At 43.1% G+C, this 23,799-nt stretch overlaps 1 protein-coding gene across 2 annotated transcripts in view; it reads left to right on the top strand.

Moving 5' to 3' along the window:
- The window catches only part of usta (uronyl 2-sulfotransferase a), a 96,832-nt gene that overhangs the window by 17,283 nt on the left and 55,750 nt on the right, over nt 1-23,799 (top strand). The window contains exon 2 of one of the 2 annotated variants that reach the window (XM_080453575.1): nt 16,453-16,572. The exons of the other annotated variant lie outside the window; for it this stretch is intronic. Within the exon in view, the coding sequence (XP_080309701.1) occupies nt 16,453-16,572 (120 nt within the window). The remainder of the gene's footprint in view (nt 1-16,452; nt 16,573-23,799) is intronic. 2 annotated transcript variants of the gene reach the window in all.

Consider the following 23,799-nt stretch of genomic DNA (forward strand, 5'->3'; position numbering starts at 1 on the left):
TGTGGTTTATGTCGTCCATGTAAATTCTTTCCTGGACAGGGAATGGTGCTGTAGGAGAACAGATGCAGCCTGTGTTGTCGTCAGTCTGCCTGCATGCTATATCGCCGATGTCGGACGGAGACCTCGTATGTCCAAAAACCATTACTTTTCAGGAAATGGAAAAAATAACCATGTGTTCCAATGGATCCAATGTAGTTATTATTTAGTCACGAGCTCTTGTTGTATACTTTTCACTGGCTAAATATTTATAAAACCTACAGAGAGCATTAACCCCTTTCACTTTCAAAATGTTTCAAAAGTAGTGAAAATAGCAGATCTACAAGCTGACGACGCATCACAATGCTATGTGTTGTTCTCAACCCAGTGGTCCTTGAAGGGGTTCCAGGGGGTCCCCAGCAAAAGGTGTTAATACATTTTCACCCCTTTATCCATATTGTATACATTGGCAAGTGTTTGAAGAAACTTTCAGAATTTCGATTTTTTTTTTAACACAAATCTTCTCTTCTGGGGGTCCCACATTTTCAGATGGTGGTCTGCGGCCAAATGTATATCAATTTAGGGGTCCTTGGCATGAAAAAGGTTGAAAACCACTGTTGTAGATCATCTATGTTCGCGACTTTTGCCCGACACTTTTGAACGACAAAGTAGGGCGTTAATTTAGAAATATGGAAATAGTAATACACATTTTCTGCCCGACAGCAACAATATGCTGCATGTTGGTGCCACACTGTGCTGCAGACAGCGTTTGTCTCTAATCACTACCTTGCATGTTGCTTCATTACGCACACTTAGCCATAGGCTTACACAATGACAGTCTCAAACAGCCATCCTATATCCCAGTGTTGATTTTGTCGAACTAAAACTGTGACGAAAAAAAATCGTGGACTACCTTTTTTCACTGAAGAAAACTAAATAAAAACGAAGCTAAGATGACTAACTAAGCCTGAAAAATATATTTCGTCAACAATTTCGTCAACAAATAAAAACTAGACTAAAAAGACAATTCATTTTATGTTTGGTTGCGCTCGGGTGTTGCGCTCTGAAAATAGCCGATCTACAAGCTCACAACGCGTCGCAGCGCATGCAACCAGTGTAAAATCAGCCATTGCGACGCCATCAAGGCACCGCCAAAACACATTTTAGTTGACTATAATCTTATGATATTTAGTCGACAAAAACTAACCAAAAAGTAAAGCATTTCAGATGACTAAAATATGACTAAAACTAAATGGATTTTTATTCAAAAGACTATGACTTATGAAAACTAAATAAAAATTTGATGTCAAAATCAACACTACTATATCCTCAAGTGTGTGTGTGTGTATGTGTGTTTGCATGCCCTTGAGTACTATAGGGAGGCTTCACTGTCTGTGTCTGTATATGTGTGTCTGTGTGAGTATGCGCAGTGTGCGCACGTGCCTATTTGTGGTATGAAAAAGCATTTTCGACTCATTACCAAGCATGAGGACTCAATTTAGTATAATGGAATAATTTATTGTGACAACCAGAGATGCTTGTCACATTTTATATCACCCGTCGCTGAAATTGGTTGCAGTTTTCTCATCTGGGAGAAAATAAAGGCTATGGTTTTTGCACTACGGTTTTGAGGCAGAATGCATGTCAATTATAATATCCTCAGAAATCTAGGCACTTTTATTGTCTGTTACTGGGAAGGCAAAGCATAAAAGACGTGAGTCAAACATATGAAAAGACTTGAATACAGATGAAGTCAGAGCGAGAGAGAGAGAGAGAGACCGGGGTATGAAACCCTTTTCCTTATTCAGAGATGGAGACGACAGAACCACAGAAGTGAGAACGGGTTTTTGAGATATTGCGGTCACAGCCTTAGGGGATTATCAATAACCTTTACTACTGGGCCAAGCAATTTCATGACCAGCCAACCCCCTATAGAAAGAAAATCACTGATTAATTCTCCTTTGATGGCCATTGTCCATCCCAACTGAAATGTCTTTGAGTATTCTGACCACCCTCTCTCTGCCTTTTGACAGCAACTTTCTTTTGTTCCTGACTTTGTCATTGTCCGTCTCTCCCTAACCCTCTCTCTCTCTCTCTCTCTCTCTCTCTGTAACCCTAACCCTCCCCTGCACTGCCCATGTTTTGTAACTGTGTGTATTGTGGCTATAGCATGTAGCCTCGAACTTGGACGCATGTCTATAATTAGCCACTCCGTTCTAATGAGGTGTTTGAGTAAAGCTACAGCTAACCACTGACCGCTAGCCTAGCCTAGCCCACATCACAAAATTAAAGGGACGCTTGATGTTCTGGCTTAAAGTGAGCTGGAGCCGGCACTCAAAAAACACCAGCTCAGTCCCAACATGGTGTTAGCGAACATACACAGACAGAAAACAAAGGAGGATTCTCAGCCACATGTTCATGTAGGTGGTCGCACTGAATCGGAGTCATTATGCGTTTGCACTTTGTGTGGAAATGGACGGTAAAAATGATCATTTGTCCATTTGTAACCCAAGAGAGCGTACAGATGTACGTCTGTACACTCTCAGATGTACTCTCATGAACACTCAATATTTTAGCCGTGTAGGGGCGTATACGCTTGCCAGTCTATTTATAAAGGTAGAAGATGCCAGCGGGTCAGTCTTAATGAGGGGTTTGTACAAGTAGCAGCAACTGGGCTTGTGTGTGGGTTACCCTTCCCAAAACAATTCTTGGCATTTCTGGCTGCAGCCAGTCCCATACAATCGTAAAGCCACACCAATCATCCTGAGATGGAAATGAGGGCGCGTCGAAGGCAGCATTTGTGTTTTTTTGTTTGTTTGTTCGTTTACTTTACACATCTCACGTCTGAAAGCTTATTAAAAAAATCGAGTCAGCCACTTTTTGTTTTGCTCTCAGCAGCTGCAGTTTGTGTCTGCCGCTAACTAGTGCCTCAGTGCAGTTAAGCCTGAATTATACTTTGTACGCCATCGTAGGACAGAGCATTAACCCATTGAGACCTGGAACGCATCGGTGTCATTTTTTGATTTGAGCTAAAAAGCATTATTTTACACTTTGGCTATTTTTGAAAAATCTTGATAATGTGTGCAAATCTTTGAATATATATATTTTTAAAGCAAACATTTGTAACTCAAATCTTTGCTTCTGGGGGTCCCTGGAACAACATATTTTGAGATGGGGGTCCGTGGCCAAATACATATCATTTTGGGGGTTCTTGACATGAAAAAGTTTGAGAACTAGTGATCTAGAAACAAACGTTTTTCAGAAAACTGTTGAAATCTGTGTAGAATCGGCTTCAGGTCTTAATGGATTAATAAGGCTTTATATACTAAGTTGCGCACAGGTGTTGCGCACCGAAAATAGCGCGATGCATTTTGAGCGTTGCCGCACAGCCAAGTATAAATCAGGCATAACTCTCTCCCTCTCCATCCGTCTCCCTCCTCTCTTTATCTCCCCTCTTCATCTATTCCTCGGGCCAGTTCTTCTAACACTGTAATTTCCTAGATCACAGTGTTGTGTCTCCTCCTGACTGGACAGATTTCGGGTTGTATATAGCATAGCCAAAAAAACACTCCACCACACACACTCTGTGTGACGGACACTATACACTCATACACGCGGCACACTGATTACAGGCCTGGGCAGACTGTCTGTGACTGTAACTGTGACCTGCAGTAAATGGCCTAAAATGAATGAGCGCAAATACAGTCGGACACTGAGCTGACTTGGGCACAGTGGCGGAAAAAGTACCCAATTTTTTTTACTTAAGTAAAAGTATGTAGAAGTACCCTGTTTACAAGTAAAAGTCCTGAATTCAAAATTTACTTGAGTAAAAGTACAAAAGTATTGGTATCATAATGTACTTAAAGTACCAAAAGTAAAAGTAATAAAATGTTTGAAAATAGCAGGTCTACAAGCTCACAACGCGTCGCGATGCGACGCATTGTGAGCTTGTAGATCGGCTATTTTCAAATAGTCTATGAATAAAATAGGGCTAAAGTGGTTAGTGTATGTTTTATAATATAATTAATATCTGCAGAGTAACTAGTAACTGAAGTTTTCAAATACCGGTAATTGTAGTGGAGTAAAAGTACAATATTTGCCTCTGAGATGTAGTGGAGTAGAAGTAAAAGTATAGACAATTGGAAATACTCCAGTAAAGTAAAAGTACTTGAGTAAATGTACTTAGTTACTTTACACCACTGGTTGGGCATATGACAGTGAGCGTAGCGGGTGCTGTTGTGTGGTTCAGGCATTGACGCACCCAGTGTGCCACAAGCCTCTCCCCAGCGGAGAGGACTGAATCCCCGCCCAGAGCACCGGGGCTTATTTTCATTGTCACTTGGTATTTACTTCATGGTGACCACATTGTGTGAGCTGTGTGTCATCGCCTGGCCGTTTGCCTGAATTAGTCGTTGCTTTGGATCCGTGATATTTCGGGCCGTAGTTGTTTAGATTGTTTCTGAGCAAATTGCAGTAGAACATAATAATGATTTATCCAGGTGGGTAGTCTGTTCAGCTACTTCAAGAGGAAACCACTGTACGTGCCACGACATTCCTATCCCTGGTTCATGTGTGAATACAAGGAACACAAAGATGAGACTCAGGCTTGTTTAAATCTAGGCAAATAGCCCCTTTGTCACCAATAAGCCCTATTCTATAATGCAATGTAGTATAAAATATATAGCCCATATAATGCAAGGATTAGAACACCCTTAGAGTCACTTAAACACTCAGAATAGCCGATCTACTGGTTCGCAACAATTTCCATTGAATGTTCCTCCCAGAATAGGGATGCTAGGGTTAACCATGGAGCAGTGCTTTGTCTTAGTGGCGCTGCAGTGCAGTGCATGTATTGACAGCAGGCCGTATCCAGTGTGCATTTAAAAAGCCTAAAATGTGCCAAAAACCTGACTGAGTGACGCACACGGAGCTGCTGCCCGCTGATGACCGCTCGCTGGCCCCTACAGAACGGCTTGACCACGCAGCCCACAGTTCACCACTTGCAGCTGACCACCACAGACAACAATAGCGAGCACATGAGATGGTGTGTGTGCGCATTGGACGGAAAAGTGACCACCGCCGTCTCTATGAGCCAGTGTTAGGTGCCCGAAAAAGTTGAAGCCATGCCCATGTTTCCAGAGGCCAGCCGAGGGTGAGAGAGTTTACCCCCTCGCCTCTAACGCTGTGGCACTCCATTTCCACCTCGCTCATTTGCATGAATCAACAGCGTTGGCGCAATGGACGCGGCATTTGTTTGTGCCTGCGTTGCGTGCACTTGTACAGTTCCTGCAAGTGTATACGAAGTTGTGTGTGTGTGTGTGTGTGTGAGAGAGAGAGCGAGATAGAGAGAGAGAGATTGATTCTGTATGTCAGACACAGTGGGGAGCCCAATGGGGTGGGGTGGGCTGGAGGCCTCCGTCTAAGTAAAGGGATCCAGTGTGCTGCCCTTACAGCAGCCCTCACTAAAGGGGTCTTTATAACCCTGCCTCCCTCCGACACAGCTAGGGAGACAGATTTAGCACCCTTCCCTCCCTCTGTACGCCCCCCCCCCCCCCCCCCCCCACCCCTCCCCCCTCCATCCTAGATGACAGGAACAAGGAAGAAATACACTTTAGGCGGTGTGAAGGTTTCGCTGGCATCGACGCCACTGTGAGGAAGTCCACTTTATGGAGGAAAACGCTAGGTTCCCTTTTAATGACACATAATCAGTGGTCAGTTATTCATTCATTGCCCTCTTTTTGGCCGTGTGTGGTTTGTGTGTCATTGTCAGAGGCGTGAGAACATGGGAGGAAAAGACAAAAATATCATGAGCATGCAGAGAAGCAGAGCAGAGGGATGAGAAGCTTTTCCTTGTGGTTATACGTGTTGGTGCAATGTTACATGTGTGTTAAGGGAGGGTTGGGGTTAGGTGACTTAAAACCTAACAGGTCATGAGGGAGTCTGGGTGGTGCAGGGGTAAAGTTCCTGCCCACCACCGTTGAGACTGGGCTTTGACATCCTCCCTAAGAGCAACAGAAGGGCTCAACAGTGACAGGGACTACATGGGGAAATTGGGAGTTGATATTATGACTAAATTGGGAGAAAAACTGAAATATCCAAAAAAGATAAAGGAAAAAAAAGATGATTTGAGTCTAAGCAACAATTGCCAAAACGTTTTCCTTGTGTGAACCTTCTACATGGCAATAAAGACTTTTCGAGTTCAGAGTTCTATACTACTGATGAAGGTAGCAGACATCGAATATCTCTCCTCTCCTCTCCTCTCCTCTCCTCTCCTCTCCTCTCCTCTCCTCCCAACTTTCCCTTTGTAAAGCATACAGTATCATCATCAATCGCCCTCTCCCATCCGTTTCATTGTGAGTATCTCAGACTGGCTTAGTCTTTTATAGACTGCTATAACCCAGCAATCAGTAGGAGGCTCTGCTAAACGTCTTTCCACTGACTGATATCCTTTGTAGTGCACTGTAAAGATGGCTTTGGGGATAAGACATTGGAGATAACACTCAAAGATGTGGAAAACCCCCACAATCTCACGTCTCTGTGGTTTATTTGTGCAATATTTCATATCAGTGTGGGACTGCGTCAAGTTATGGTTCTAGTTTTATTTTATTAATGGCATTGTACACTGCGCCTGGTATGACTCCCAACTATTAACAAAGGTTTAAGTTAGTAATTAGATAGCAGTGATGGTGGTTAAGACCTCCTCTCCTTTCCTGGCAGTGGTGTTGGCATGAGGAGGCTTCGGGATAGAGATAAGAGAGGATGCTGGGAAATGAAGTCATAATGTCAGAGTCCAAGGTTGATGCTCTGTTCCCTCTGCACTCTCTCTCTGTCTCTCTGTCTCTCTGTCTCTCTCTCACTCTCACTCCCACACACACACACACACACACACACACACACACACACACACACACACTTTTCTTTAACCCCTTAAGCCCTGTATACTGCGTTGTATGCCAAGTAGCAAAAGTAGCCTTTTTGAAAATGTTCCCAAAACAGGGATCATGTGGTTCATTTTTAGAATATAATATAAATGCCCGCCTTCTCTAAATGTGTGTAGGTGTTGTTGTGAGGCCATACACATGCTTGCCAGCGTGTGTCTGTCCATGTGTCCGTCTGTGTGTGCTTTTATGTGTGTTGTAGCCTCATGCTGCGAGCCAAGTATTTTAATTCTGCAACATTTTTATAACTCCAAAGACGTGAATCAATTGAAAACACATTTGTTTCGGACTATTACCATGGTGCAGTGTGCCATTCATTTGCAGGGCACAAATCCATTTCCCAGAGAGCGAGCGCTGTGCTTCAAGTTAGATCTGCTTTCTGATATTTCCTGCTGAGTTGTGGTCTCGGCAGTTTTATTGGTTGGGCATAGTTCGGTATGACACCGAAAGCCACAATACTGTCATTGCATTGTCACCAATGCTGTGTGACTATTAGATTTCTCAATGGAACCACCAGACAATGACATAGATAAAGTAATTTCAATAAAAGTGTGATTTGTCTGTCTGCAGAATAACAAACTTGGAGAGTAGTAGCATATGTGGCACATACAGTCTGTGGTCTTTATTATGTAGATAAACATCGAAGCCTATTCTTTATTGTTTGTTCGGATTCTTTGGTCTTCTGTGACTGATCACCCTTTTTAGTCTACATGTGCTCAACACATGTCCCCGTGCACTGTGTTTGGCACCTGATGAGGAGAGAGGGAAACGCTCTTTAAGAAAACTGCGTTTGCATTTGTGCGTGCGTGTGCGTGTGTTTGTGTGTGTTACAGTCGTCATACCAAGTCTCGGGAGGCATCAGGATGATGTCAGGGGGTAACCTGGTGGTCTGCTGCACCGTGCGCACATCCTGTGGTTTCTGGTATATGGGGCACTGCATTGTAAAATATCCCTATACACGTGTGCAAGCACGCGCGCACACACGCGTCTTTTCGTTTCTTCTCTCTTTCATTCACATATGCCTGCAGTCGGGCACGTGCGACTGCAGACAAACAAACGTCCCTGTCCTAGTATTCACACAAACACGGGAAACAATTAGCTTTCATTCTTTCACCAAACAAACGCCCACACGCACACGCACACATACACACCACATTCTCACACTGAAGGACACTGTTTTTAATTCTTTCAAGGTTGGATACTATTAAAATATTACGCCTCTGAAAGAGGTTAGTTTTTCCTTTTCTCTCTCTCTCTCTTCCAAACTTTCTCCCACTCTCACACACACACACACACACTCACACTCACACTCACACTCACACTCACACACAGCTCAAAAAAGCACTGACCACCAAACAAGGGAGTGGCGTTGCCCTGGACCAGCCGGCGGTTTCACCTGGCACTGACCGGGGCTGTGGACCAACGTGTGGCCTGACAGCAGTTTCCGTTAACCATTTGAACCCTAGCATCCATATTCTAGGGCTATAACATTCAGTGAAAATAGCAGATCTACCGGCAGAAATATTTAGTGTCGACCAGTGGTGTAAAGTAGTAAGTGCATTTACTCAAGTACTGTACAATTTTGAGGTATTTTTTAATTTAGTGGAGTATTTCCAATTTTAATTTCTACTCCACTACATCTCTGAGGAAAATATTGTACTTTTACTCCACTACCTTTTATTTGAAAACCTTAGTTACTAGTTATAGTTACTCTGTAGATTTAGATTTTTATTACTAAACATACATTAACCTCTTAAGCTCTATATATATTTCGGCTATTTGAAAATAGCAGATCTACAGGCTCTCAACTTGTCGCATCGCGACGCGTTGTGAGCTTGTAAATCGGCTATCTTCAAAAGATTTTTATACATTTTGAAAACTTGAAATTGGACATTCTGCATTAATGAGTACTTTTATTTTTTACTTTAAGTATATTTTGATGCCAATACTTTGGGAATTAGGTCAACTAAGTATAGGGTTTATTAACCCATTAAGACCAGGAACACATCTGTGTCATTTTAGATTTCTTTGGCAATTAAAAAAGTAGCGTGGCACTCGGTGCCGCGCTATGAGCTTGTATATCTGCTATTTTTGAAAAATCGTGAACATTTGCAACTCAAATCTTTGCTTCGATCTTGGGGTCCCTGAAACTAAATATTTTGAGATGGGGGTCCACGGCCTCAGGTCTTAATGGGTTAAACAAGGGTAACGGATGATGCCGGAACGGAAGTCAGCGCTCTGCCTGGATCCACAGCGTAATTATTAGTAAGTGGGTAGGGATTTTTCGGAGGGCTCCTCTGTGCACGGCACACAACACATGCTCATTGCACGTAAGCACACCTCACATACACATAACGTGATGTGTGCACATATTTAATCTGTGCCCGAGCGCACACCTCAGACGTCTTTGCTGTATGTCGTACGTACAGTACAGTACAGTACGCAAATGCAGATAACGTGACCCACGTAAGCTAGTGGTCAGTCTCTTCTTAGACCAGCTCGCAAGCTGGTAAATATTTCTTGCCAAAATGAGGACAGGTTCCAAGTGGTCAAAGTGGTTTATTATATATAGCCTACTGTATATATATTACACAAAATTAAATTGTCATTTACATTAAGGGGTGTAGAAGTTCAACACACACACACACACACACACACACACACACACACACACACACACTGGCACCGTGTCCAGTCTGTCCAGCAGTGTTCATTAGGACGGCACGGCACCGCTGTGTATGGAAAACAGAGAGCGGGTGGAGAGCAGGAGTCATGCTTTTGGAAAAGGGTATAACTCTTCCCAAGTTAGTAATTAGGTAGGAAAAATATTGCCTCAAATATGATTATAATGATGATACATGAGGTGGAAGAGAGGGAGAAGCAATTATCTCATTGGAATAAATCAACCGACCAACGTTTGTGGAACACCCGGTGGCATTTGCAGGGCCGTGCAAGTTAACCCATTAATACCTGGAACGCATCTGTGTCACTTTAGATGTCTTTGGCTATTCAAAAATAGCAGATATACAAGCTCATAGCGCGGCACCGAGTGCCGCGCTATGAACTTGTAGATCTGCTATTTTTGAAAAATCGTGAATTTTTTTTTTTTTAAATTTTCTTCCAAAAACTGTTAGGATTTAGATTTTTTTTAAAGAATCGCCTCAGGTCTTAAAGGGTTAAAGGTCTGTGAGTGCGAGAGTGTTTCTGTGATCCATGTTGTGACTGGCCCTCAGCTCTCTGGCCTGAATTACCTGAATTACCCATGACAATGTGTAGAAAGGTTTCGCTTCATGTCTGATCACATTGGTCCACTCTGCATCTGGGTTTTTTATACAAATAGTAGAGCCAGACCGATATATCGGTTTGGTCGGTATACTGTATATCAGCCATTATTTGACATGAGTATTTTTAACCACTTTCAACCTAAAATTGCTGATTTGAAGAGCTTGTAGCCTCAATCTCCAGGCTTTTATTTTCCTTCGCATTTTGCTCAAAAATAAGAGCCTGGACCAGCCTGTTGACGTTCCTGGAATAGGGAGTGGGTGATTTCCCCAACCAACCAGAGTGCAGTGGGCGTCGCTCCAAATGTTGTGACGTCAGGGCTCCCAATGCTGCACATTGGGGAGGAGGAGGGGCGCGGGGGCGGGAGCACAGATCGGTGAACCAATGGGATCCGTGATTTTCAGTGATTTCTTCCCCCCCTAAAACATAATCATCAGGTATTATGGTTATACTAGGAGGAAGATTTTTTTTCAAAAAAGTATACAGAAATTGTTAAAATTATGTTTTTATGTGGACACGCCTCCAGTTCATTAAGTATACCTGGTTCTCACCTTAGCACCTCCTTCACCACCTTAGCACCACCCACCTGTCCTAGTCCCTCCTCCTCCTCATGCCCACACCTGTTGTGTTATGATAATGAGGGGGAGGGTATATTTTTACTATGTCACTAAAGGGCAGTTTTTCTATTGGCACGTTTGACCCTCAAGGTTTCAGCCTCCAGGTAGAAACTCAAAATAGTCAGAGAAGACATAAAACACCATAAAAACACCACCAGGGGGCTTAATGAAGTTCTATCAACCTCATAGACACATGAAAAACAGAAAAAGTGCAAAACCATGGCACCACCTCTTTAAATAAAACGTTTATTTTGGGATGCATCGTCTTGCTTTGTATTGTTTATTGTTGGTAGCATTTACGCCTATAATGACAAAATGGGAACACTAGGTTTAAAGTGGTTAATACATTGATTATGGGTTGGGTTTTTGAAGGCGGTGCTTAAATAACACTGGTACTTTATAAACCATACAATGAATGCCAACAATGTCCACACAGATGGGCTCCTTTTGTCTAATATCCAATAGGTAGAAGAATAGTGATGGCGAGTGAACAGTGTGCCAGTCCAGTCCAGCATGTCTGGAATGGATCATCTGTGTGCTGAAATCACACGTCTCCATGTCAAACAGAACAGTGTAGCCAGTCCTGTAAAAAGCCTATTGCCTGGGCTCATGAGAAAACTAACATGCTTCAGTGGTCTACACAGTACAGACACACGTTGTGCGCACACACACCTCACCCCCCTGTACCCCCCCACCCACCGTGGAAATATTTTATGACACAGTCTCCATTTTGACAGGGCTTTTCAGAGAGCTATTAAAGCTATCTGACACTTTCTTTCGTATTGTACATTTCTCATTCCGAGCCCAGTGTGTGTTTCTCTCTCTGTTTCATCTTCTTATTGCCCCTGCCTATTACAAATCCTTCTCTTCCTATTATATATGTTCCTCTCTCCTTACTTCCCTTTCTCTGGCTCCCCCATCTCTCTCTCTCTCTCTCTCTCTCTCTCTCTCTCTGCCTCTCTCTCTCGCTCTCTCGCTCTCTCTCTCCCCCACTTTCCCTCGCTCCGGTGTGAGACGGCGCTCCACACAGGCTGTCTTTATGCCCTGACTGTTTGTTCTACTGGGGTTATAGCTGCAGCAACAACCCCGCCGTGCTCACCAGTTAGCTAAGTTATGCTCATGCGGCTGAGGGTAAGGGAAGATGAGAGAGAGATAACGTTTGACTTTTGTCTGGTGAGGTGAGACAGGTTTACATCATAACGAATGCAGGTGCACACATCAGGCATACTGACACACGTGCCGTTGTGGGTGGGTTTATAACTACTGGTAGAAGTGTCTAATGTTATTAGGTTAAGTTAAATTGCACAGCTGCATATAGTGAATAACATTAGAACGCAGAATTTGATGACAGGTGTCATGTGTGCACATGTTGTTGTCCGGTGTGCTTCATGTTTGAACCATGACGTCCTTTTGAAGCAGTTTTGACCCATTAAAGGACGCTACCATTGACCGATCTTATTCTGTGCTCGACACTCCCAGTGGTGTAAAGTAACTAAGTACATTTACTCAAGTACTGTACTTAAGTTCAATTTTGAGGTGCTTTTACTTTACTGGAGTATTTCCAATTGTCTATACCTTTACTTCTACTCCACTACATCTCAGAGGAAAATATTATACTTTTACTTATTATAAAACATACATTAACCACTTTACCTATTTTATACCTAGGCTATTTGAAAATAGCCGATCTGCAAGCTCACAACGCGTGAGCTTGTAGATCTGCTATTTTCAAACATTTTAGCACTTTTACTTTTAAGTACATTTGATACCAATACTTTTGTGCTTTCACTCAAGTACATGTTTTATTCCGGACTTTTTTTTGTAACAGAGTACTTCTACATTGCAGTATTGATACTTTTACTTAAGTAAAACATTTGAGTACTTTTTCCACCATTGGACACAAATCCACAAATTCATAAAATATACGACGTACATTTTGCTCTTCATGCTTTCACTCTATATCTGTTTCTCTCTTTCTTCCCTCCTCTTCATTCTCATTTCTCCTTGCAGCACAGCTGTTTTTCCTGAATCGGGTTTTGCTCGCGTCACATGACCACCCCAGAGGAATTCTGGGTCTCCATAGGTATACTCCACTCAGCAGCGCTTGTGCTGATCCCTTCTTTTATACGGCACTCTTCTCCTCCGCCCTCCCTCCCTCCCTCCCTTTCCTTTGCTCCGCCCACCCCTTTTCTCCTCAAAAACCTTTCCATCCTGGAGCTTGTCCACAGACACTGGCTGCACAGGTCTCAGGGGTCCCTCAGGGTGAAGGGGCGGCAGGTGATTTTCACATAGCACACCCACACACTGTAAAAATCTATCCAGCTGTAACTCTGAGGGGCTGAGGACTGCAAAATGTAACCAAATAGAGCCATTGGGTTACGTTAGGGGTGTGTGTGTGTGTGTGTGTGTGTGTGTGTGTGTGTGTGTGTGTGTGTGTGTGTGTGTGTGTGTGTGTGTGTGTGTGTGTGTGTGTGTGTGTGTGTGTGTGTGTGTGTGTGTGTGTGTGTGTGTGTGTGTGTGTCTGGATATTTGTGTCTGCATGTACAGTCTGTGAGATAATAAGTCCCTTCTTCCTGTGTGTTTCACACTGGTCACATACATGCAGTGGTGGAAAAAGTACTTACTTACTTAAGAATACAATACGGTATATGAACCTCTGATCCCTCTCTGCCCTTGGTCTCATTCAACCTCCGTAGCAGATGTGCTTGGATTTGTAAAGTGTGTGTTTACGAGTATATGCGTGTCTTGTTGTTGTGTCCCTGGCTGACGGTTTAATGCTTGCTACAGTGTCTAGTGTTCATCTGCGCCTTGGTTTGTGTCCACAACGTGCCTAAGGGTTGAGGTGTGCTGCGCAACATGTGAATGAGTACATGGAGGTCAGTTAGACCATGGAGATTGTAGCCGAAGTGGCTGCAGGCATGTCTGAGCATGAAACCTAGTGTAAGTGGATAGCTGCGTGGATTAGGTCTGGGTGACATGGACGAAATCTAATAATACTGTATTTTTTTTACCCAATACCTTAATATCGACATTTTTGAAAGTATATTAAAGTATATTAAAACCCATAAAAAGTCAACACCAAAATCTCAGACGATATCAAATTTTATATCACAATATTGATATATTGCCTCGGTGTGGAATCACATACTGTACAACGTGGGGAAGCGCAGGGCTGAAGTTAGCACTGTAGAAGAAAGATGTGTGTAGTCTGCTAGAGTGTGTGTGTGTGTGTGTGTGTGTGTGTGTGTGCGTGTGTGTGCACTTTATTTTTCCTTTTATTTTGGTTTCCGTCCTCCAGATGTATCTGTTGCGTGCCTCACTGTAATTCAACTGCATCCCTGCTACTTCCAAAATCAAGAGTAGAGGCAGCCTAGAAAGACGGATGACTCTCCCTCTCTCAACCGGTCTCTATTTTCAGCTGTTGTCACGTCGCCACGATGAAAAGTTCTCGTAATTACAGGTTGACATTTTTGTGCTTTTTAATCCTGGCCCCACGTCTTGCTAGTGGTTTCCAAGGAGATGAAGGAAAAAAATACAATAACACATGGACAGAAGGGGAAAATTGTTTTATTTTCCTTTTTTTTGGTGTGGGTGAGGGGGGTGGGGGCTGTCCTCTCAGCTGGTGCTTACGAAGGTGAAAGTTCATAACAAGCAGGTGTGACATTACTCAAGGCTCAAACACTTCCTGGTTTACCCTGGGTGCCGTGGAAACCCATAAGATGATAGATCACTATCAGCAAAAAGTGGGACATAATGAGAAAACCACAAGACTGGCTTCAGTCAGAAAGAAAAATAAACTTCTGCTAATTCTTTCAAAATGATTTTTGCAGGACACGGTTCATGGCCAGGAGCGTTCTATACGTACAAAAGAAGCAATCTGTTCATAGGCTGCTTCTGCTCAAAGCGAGAGCTATACCTCGTCTCTGCACAGTTTGGCGATATGGCGGCTGAATACCAAAACCAAATAACGCAAAAAAATGAATATTTTCATAAATCCTATATGAGGGAGATTAGTGTTTACTCAAGTTGTAAAGACACGCAGTGTATCCGCCAAATAAAACGTGAGTGAGTGAGATGCTTTCAGGTATAAGCCTACCCGTCACTGAACCTCCATTCTCCATTCAGCGATGGCGTCTGCACTCAGGCAAACGGACACGTTCTGTTTGGATAGTCCCCTCAGAGACTTGCCCGAGAGGAGAGTCAGGAAGGGTTGCCAGAGTGATGTCTATTTCAGGAGGTTTGGTAGGTGAAGAAAGAAGACAGGGTGCTAATTATCTTAAAGCTTTACTTCTCCCTTCTAAATTGGGGATGTAACTGTGTGTGAGATAACTGAAGATTTTTTTTTCTTCTTATTTTGGGCATTTTAAGGCTTTATATGATAGTTACAGTAAAGACAGGGAATGTGGAGAGAGAGAGTAGGGGAATGACACACAATAAATGTCTGGCTGTCAGTAAATCCAAATCGTCAGGAACCTTTTCTTATATATCGTAGATATAATGGGGGTTGTTGGAGGGCCATCACTGTGAGGCCCCAGGTCCAGGAAAGGGATGCTGGATGTTGGCTCGATGTTTGTCTGTAATATACATTTGTTTGTGCACGCAATCGTTTGGATACGCGTGTCAGCATGTGTCTGTGTGCCAACATTCCAACTACACACACACACACACACACACACACACACACACACACACACACACACACACACACACACACACACACACACACACACACACACACACACACACACGACTCGGCAGTCTAGCAGATAATGTCTGTATCACTTCCTCACATCATAGATCTGTAACGGCCTGTTTTATTCATCCTATCTGCACTGCTGCTGTAGGGTGATGCACATCTGGCATTGGTCTTACAGTATGTGAGTTCAGTGCTAATATGTGTTTGTGTTAACCACATTAAAACACTGGTGTCCTGTCCATATTTTGGGCATCTCCATATATAGGCAAAACTTTTCTTTCTTTAAAAAAATGTACGAAAAATTCAAACAATTCTGATCTTTCAAAAATAGCCGATCTACAATGCTCAGCGTGTAGCGCGTAGATCGGCTATTTTCGCAATTTGTCGTACGACGAAGTATGTAGGACTTAAGTGGTTTAAGCATCGGGGGTTGACTTCTTGCAAGTGGAAGCCACAGTTGTGGTTGGTGTTCCTGGGCTGGTGTGATGTTTGCTGAGGCTAGCTTCTTCTGCTGCTAGTGCTGCTGTGGTTGTACTAATGATGGCCCAACATTATGTCTGCTGTTTCCTGCTCTGATTTCGAGGGATTTAGAGTATCCACAGTGAAATCCTCAGTGTTAATTTAAGGGAAAGGGAAATGGTTAACGCTCAAGATTTGACTGTGCACTCCTGGGGCTTACCACCGTAGAATAAGTTGATGTATATAAACAGGTAATCTTGGCTGATATACTGTATGTGGTGTGCTTTATGTTTTCAGTCAAGTAGATTTACGTTCTCGCTTTCCATTTGGCCTCTTTTTCACTTATGTGGAGAAAAAACATTGCTTCTTACTGTACGACCATATGAGTCATCTTAAGAAAAGAACAAAAAGCCAAAGGCGAGGAGATTAAATTACAGTAAAATTATAAAAAGTAAATTAAAACTACATTTGGCTTCTTTTATAGGGGTGTATGGGAAAAATCACTGGTCAATCAAAATGGCCACCCACGGCAGGCTCTTTATCCATAAGGACAGGCTAGCGAGAGACCTGGTGTCGCGTCTACGTGTCCACGCGCTGAAAGGAGGTACGTACGTATACTCTTTGCAGCAACTTTGGTAATCTCTCAAATAGGAAATGAAACCTCTCTAGGACAAAGCTGACGGAGCATGCTGTCATCATAACACTATACCCTGGCCGTGTCGCTTCCTGTGATTAGGAGCAGCTTCCCTTCCCGATCTGTGAATCTGAACGACCCTCATTGCTGTGAAAGAGACGGGAAAAGTTCATCATCGGGGCATCATCCCCGAGTCTGACGAAGGCATTGTTCTACTCAGCGGTATCCCCCGCTTTTTCAATGATTACAGCTTTGACTGCCTGTCGTCTCTTAGAATCTCAAGTCTTATACCCAATTTTCTACTTCACAGCTCATTTCTTAATTTCAAAGCTTGCTGATTTCAAAGAGGCATGTCGGCAGACTCCATGACGGGTCACAGCAGATAGCTGCAGCTCTCACGGGGTCGACATTTGTTTTTGCTCGTTCCTGTGGAAAAGTCTGAGCAAAAAAAAGAAAGAAAAAACGCAGGTAGAATCAGAACGTTCCCCCCAAAAGCAGTTACTCTATGTACCTAAAACTAAATGGATTACACAAGTAAAACAGCCCATAATATGGTCCTTCTCCTAATGCCCTGGCAACGGCACAGAGCAGGGACTGGGGGTCAGAAGAACACACTAGCACTGTGTCCTGAAGCTCGCCTGTGCTCGCTAAAATGATGGAAATATCCCTTTCCCGGGGATTTTTTTTAAATTTTAGGAGGCCTGCCACTGCCTTTAGGGTTGTCAAAGAGGTGATAGGGTTCACTGCCTCACGTGGTTCCTCCTCCACTCACTTGAACTGACTCACATGATGTGATCCACTTGGCTTCAATTGAAGCGAATACTTGTGTTTTCAAAAACAACAGATGTCAGTCAGTGCCCTGCAAACAGACACACTTTCTTTTCAAGCTTAACCACTTGAACCCCTAGCGTCCTTATTCGTAACAGGCGAGCAAAAGTAGCCGATCTACAAGTTCACAACTTGTTGCAACGCGGTGCACTGTGAGCTTGTAGATCAGCTATGTTCAGCAAAGAGTTTGATGTAGAGGGGGAAAAAAGGAGATCTATATGGTTTAAGTGGTTACGTGTTATTGATTAATAAGCACAACAGATCAAAGTGTTCAGTCTTCTTCCCCTCGCATTATACCGTAAAAGCACTGCTGAATCTAAGACAGGTGATCAGCTGTTAGCAATACAACGGCTACCGGCGGATCTTAGTCATATTTCCCCACTCGCCTTAAAATCTATGTTTAGTTTATAGCTTCCAGTCACCTCTGTCCATCTTTTACTACAACAGGTTGTCACGTAGCATCAGCGTCAACCTCGACTCCATGCGTTTTCAGTATATCGTCTTTCACAGCATCAGCGATATGGATCCACTTGGATTCGTTTGTTGGCTCGGCCTCTCATCTCCACCATATCCTTCACAAAGTGCATGACATATCGCCCATGTTCCTTTCCTGCCTGTTCTTCCAAGCGTGTCTTTTATTTAGACTACTCTGATTCCCACAGACTTGTGTGTTTGGCTTCAGAAGCCACCAGAGTCAACACCGCCGCCACGCCGGGTCATCACTTAGGCGGCCCATCCCTGCCTGTACCATACACAGTGTGGCAACCACCAGCCGGACCCGGTGTCCACAAATGACATGCTGACATGTCCTCATGTCCCCCCCTAAGTCCTTTATGCCTGGGTGCGTACAGAGCGTGTGTGTGTGTGTGTGTGTGTGTGTGTGTGTGTGTGTGTGTGTGTGTGTGTGTGTGTGTGTGTGTGTGTGTGTGTGCGTGTGCGTGCTTGTATTATTATACTCGTGAGGGCCAAATGTCCCCACAAGTATAGTAGAATTTGAGAAACAGACATTTGTGAGGACAGTTTTCCTAGTCCTCAATTAGGAAAGGATTTCAGGCTGAAGTTAGGATTAGGTATTTAGAGGTTAGGTTAAAGGGTTAACGTTAGATTAATGCCGTTTATGAGTTCGAGTTATGCCACACAATAGCCGATCGCCAAGTTGTGAGCTTGTAGATTGGCTACAGAGTTAGAGTTAAAAATGAATTATAAATGGCATTCATAAAATTGCTAACTTAAAGGGATAGTTCACCCCAAAAAAATAGTCATCCCATGGAGACTTGAATTTATGGATATTGTTTTGTTTTTGTCGCATTCCTAAGCCAATCATTTGATAATATTCATTATCCATCAAGTCTCCATGGGGTGACTAATCGGTAGAAAAAAAGTATTGTTGGGGGTGAACTATCCCTTTAAAATGTGATGTCCTCACAAGTATAGTTGTAATACAAACGTGTGTGTGTGTGTGTGTGTGTGTGTGTGTGCCCATGTGCATATGTTCTAGTTGCCTCCCTCCTCCCATGTGAGACCAAAATTTGAGAGCAGAGTTGAATTCCGCAAATTGGTCACCCTACCCAGTTCAGGCCAGTGTGGGCACCTGCAATAACACGGTGACAGCGCGGCCCAGCGTTTATATTTATATGTTGAAGATGGCTGACCAGTCATCCCAGCCGTTCCACAAGAGAGACTGTGGAGAGATTTGGTGGGTGGAGACCCTAACCCTTAGCCCTAGCTGCCCCCTGTAATTAGCTGGATGAGTCGAGCCATGGAGTCCTAATGGAGGGCCACTCCTACACACTGCAAATCAAAGGGTTGGGTGACCACATACACACACACACACACACACACGCGCACACACACACCCATACGTGCACACACACATACACATACACACACTTAAACAGATTTATGCTCACGCACACTCACTCACACAGTGTAGACACCAGTGGTGGAAAGTAACTACGTACATTTACTCAAGTACTGTACTTAAGTAAAATGTTGTGGTATTTGTACTTTACTTGAGTATTTCCAATTTCCAATACTTTTACTTGTACTCCACTACATCTCAGAGGAAAATGTTCTACTTTTACTCCGTTACAATTATTTGAAATCTTTAGTTTTTAGTTACTTTGTAGATTTGTATTATTATTACAAAACCTACATTAACCACTTCAGCCCTAGTATATAGATTTTGGCCATTTGAAAATAGCTGATCTACAAGCTCACAATGCGTCGCAATGCAGCGCATTGTGAGCTTGTAGATCTGCTATTTTCGAAATATTTGTATACATTTGACAACTTGTGAAATGGGACATTCTGCATAATGAGCACTTTTACTTTTGGTACTTTAAGTACATTTTTATACCAATACTTTTGTACTTTTACTCAATTACATTTTGAATTCCGGACTTTTACTTGTAACAGAGTATTTCTACATTGCAGTATTGATGCTTTTACTTAAGTAAATTAAGTAATTGAGTACTTTCTCCACCACTGGTAGACACACATATTCATAACCATATCCACACATACAGTGTACACACACACACACACACACACACACACACACACACACACACACACACACACACACACACACACACACACACACACACACACACACACACACACACACACACACACACACACACACACACACACACACACACACGTGAATGCGTGTGCGAGCATGCACATGCAGGCATTGTTGAATGCACACATCGCATGCACTCGCAGAAGTACACATAGACACACACACACAAGCCTGAATGTGTGCATGTGTACGTGCGCGCACAGCTTGCTTGCATATCTTCTATTTTGGACATGGTGTAGAACCAACCTTGTAATATAGCGTAATTGTTTGGTGAGGGCTATAAATATAAGCATTAACTGGGTGTGTTTAACACAGCAGAGTTATGTAATTTTCTACCGATGTCCTAGAAAGAGAAAAGTCTGGCACAGACTACTTTTACTGGTCGGCCATGCGCTTTGAGCATGTAGTGACAGGTGTGTGTGTGTGTGTGTGTGTGTGTGTGTGTGTGTGTGCATTTAACACATGTGATTCTGACGGGTATAGTCTCTTCGGGTGCCCAATGATCTGTCCTGTCTGTCTTTCCATTACATCTGTTTATTATACCCCCTAAACCTTTTCATGTCAAGGACCCCCAAATGCATTTGGCCGCAGACCCCCAACAAAAAATATTTTGTGCCAAGGACCCCCATAAAATGTTTTCAAGATTTTTAAAAAATAGCAGATCCACAAGCTCACAATGTTGTAAATTGGCTATTTTCAAATAGATTAACTGATTTTGATGCCATATTAACACATTTTGCTGGGGACCCCCTAGAACCCCCTGGGGGTCCGCAGACCCCACTTTGAGAGCCACTGGTTTACAGTATGTACCTGTATCGTCTTCATCTTCCCTACACACACACACACACAGACAGACGCACACGCGCTTGAGAAACATTTCATTGACTGAGTCTGAGGCAGTCAGCAGGATGTGGTGAATGAAGAGAGAACTGTCCTCTCTGGACCCTGTAATCTTGCCGTGCACATTTTAGAGCGTTCCATCCCAGCACTTCTCTCTCCACGGACAAAGTGAAGGTCCTGTAAGCTGTGTGCTGTGCAGCGCGACGCGACGCCGTGCGCTACCCTCCTCCTGGCCCATGCCGTTAACAGCCATTCCTGTGCGGTTTTCCCTTCTCCCTGCCGTATAGCCTATTCTGGGACGCGTTCTCCGCTAAGCCCTACTTACTGAAGTCACCAATTTCATGAAGCAAATGAAATGGTCTATGATGCTCTAAATGCATGTTTATGAAATTCCCCAACTTAGAGTAGCATTCCTGGTGGGGGGGCAAAGCACCAAAGGGAAAATTCCAGTGTCTGAGGGATTTGTTTGGGGCGGATTCTGTAGAAGCTTGAGACGTTCTTTGAGATAAAACATCATTAAATGAGACTGGAAGAAGAAAGACATGCTTCCTGCATGCAATATTTTTCATCAGGTATTGAAACGTGCTGTATTTTTAGCACTCTTACTGAGCGTGACACGTTCTGTGCTTGTAGATCAGCTATTTTCTGTGGCATTACTTTCTTTTATCCAGTGTTGTAAATTAACTAAGTACATTTACTTAAGTACTGTACAATGTTGAGATATTTGTACTTTACTTGAGTATTTCCAATTTCCAATACTTTTACTTCTACTCCACTACATCTCAGAGGCAAATATTGTACTTTTACTCCACTACAATTATTTGAAAACTTTAGTTACTAGTTACTTTGCAGATGTAAATTATGATGTTATAGAACATACATTAACCACTTTAGCCCTATTTTATACCTAGGCTATTTGAAAATAGCCGATCTACAAGCTCACAATGCGTCGCGATGCGACGCGTTGTGAGCTTGTAGATCTGCTATTCTCAAACTTTTAGTACTTTTACTTTTGGTACTTTAAGTACATTTTTATGCCAATACTTCTGTACTTTTACTCAAGTACATTTTTGAATTCTGCACTTTTACTTGTAACAGAGTATTATCTATGATCTATGATCATCTATGATCTTTCTCTGATCTTATCCACTTTCCCTTCCCTCAGCTGTAATTGTTTAACCCAAGTACCACCCCACCCATTCTGCATATTATATATGCACTAGCAATCTGACAACTTATTCAGAGCCCTGCTAGTGGAGAGGTCATTTGATGGAGGTGTTAATTTCTGTTAACGAGGGGCACTAAGCTCCTCCAGGGCAGGGCCAACTGTCCCCAGTGGGGAAGACATAAGATCCTTCAGCAGTGCATGTATGCCAGAATCAGATTTTTTTCACCCTGTAAACTGTATTAGGAACTTTTCTTGGTGTTTAGAAACATTTTCAATTATTTTCTCAAAATATTATTTAAAGGTAATAAAAAGGAGTCAGAAAGTACAGTGTATATATATACACAATATGCAATATACACTGTACACTATAGAGGTTGGTATAAATATGTGGGTCGAGTTATTGCACATGTTAAAAGTGTACAAAGTATGTATTAGCATATGCATTCTGCAAATAAATAAATACATTATTGTACTATTGAGTACATGGCAAGTGTACTCAGACAGAAGCTAGCAGTATATCATATGAATATACATCTATCATATGAATATACATGGACCACTTTCAACCTGGAATCAGAAATAGCAGATCTACAAGCTTACAAGCTCACTTGAAGATGCTGCTTAACACCATGGTACGATGAATAACTGGCAACGATCTGTTATGGTATGGTATTCTGGCACTGTTTTTAGTGCTATGGCAGACATTCAGAAAGAAAAACATTTTAGTTATTTATCGATTGACTCAAACTTGTCAGCGCCACTGATTTGTCCATATCGATTTGTTGTCGTATCGATCAGATAAAAATACAGCGAGCAACGGGAATGCAGCTGCTTCCAGCCACAAGCTGGATCTTGTGACACCATAATCCAATTAACCATTAAGCTACATCCTTGTGCTTAACACAGGTCCACTTATTGTCTCTTCCGACCCAGACATGAAAAGCACACACGCACGCACACACACACACACACACACACACACACACACACACACACACACACACACACACACACACACACACACACACACACACACACACACACACACACACCCACGGCTCTCTTTCTAGGTTACGGAGACACATAAAAGGGGGCGTGTCCTAAAGTGACATTGACCGTCAGTCTTTCAGACTTTAATCTCATGACACACCTCCCCCAGTGGTGCACCCACTGCTCTATTTTCCCATCAGCCCCCCCCCCCCCCCCCTGATGGGGGGGCTGATGTCCTTCCTAGTCTGGTGATGAAGAGGCCAACAGGTCACGAGGCACACTGGTCTTGAATGTTTTTTTGCACATATTTTTAGACGCGGGCACATGTACATCAGGGGATAGATCTCCAGGAATGCAAGGAACATAAAAAAGTCAAAATCCTCCAACGAGACACATGTTCTCATTCCCAAGATAATTAGAGCCGTTTTCCTAATGGGGGAATCGGAGAAGAATGGGGCTAAATCTCTCGCTGTGGTTTTTAAAAGTTCTTCAAACTTTTCTCTCTTTGTGGGTGGTGGGGGTGGCAGCTGTCAGCCTGTTACGAGGCCCGCGTGCCCTGGAAAGAATTAGTTCCAATCCCCAATCCAAAGCGCTAATGAGAAGCACACACACACAGGGGTCGTCCATGATGGATGACAGAAGAGGGAACTAAGATGTCTGTTTCTCACAGGGTTCCCCGCCCTGCCGCGACCTCAAATGCCTTGGTGTGCGATCTGCAAAACCAAGGCTCCCTCAGCATTCCTCAGGAAGACGCACTTACACACACACACACACACACACACCC

This window comes from Gymnoscopelus braueri (genome assembly GCF_963280865.1).
Source record: "Gymnoscopelus braueri genome assembly, chromosome: 16".
NCBI lineage: Eukaryota > Metazoa > Chordata > Actinopteri > Myctophiformes > Myctophidae > Gymnoscopelus > Gymnoscopelus braueri.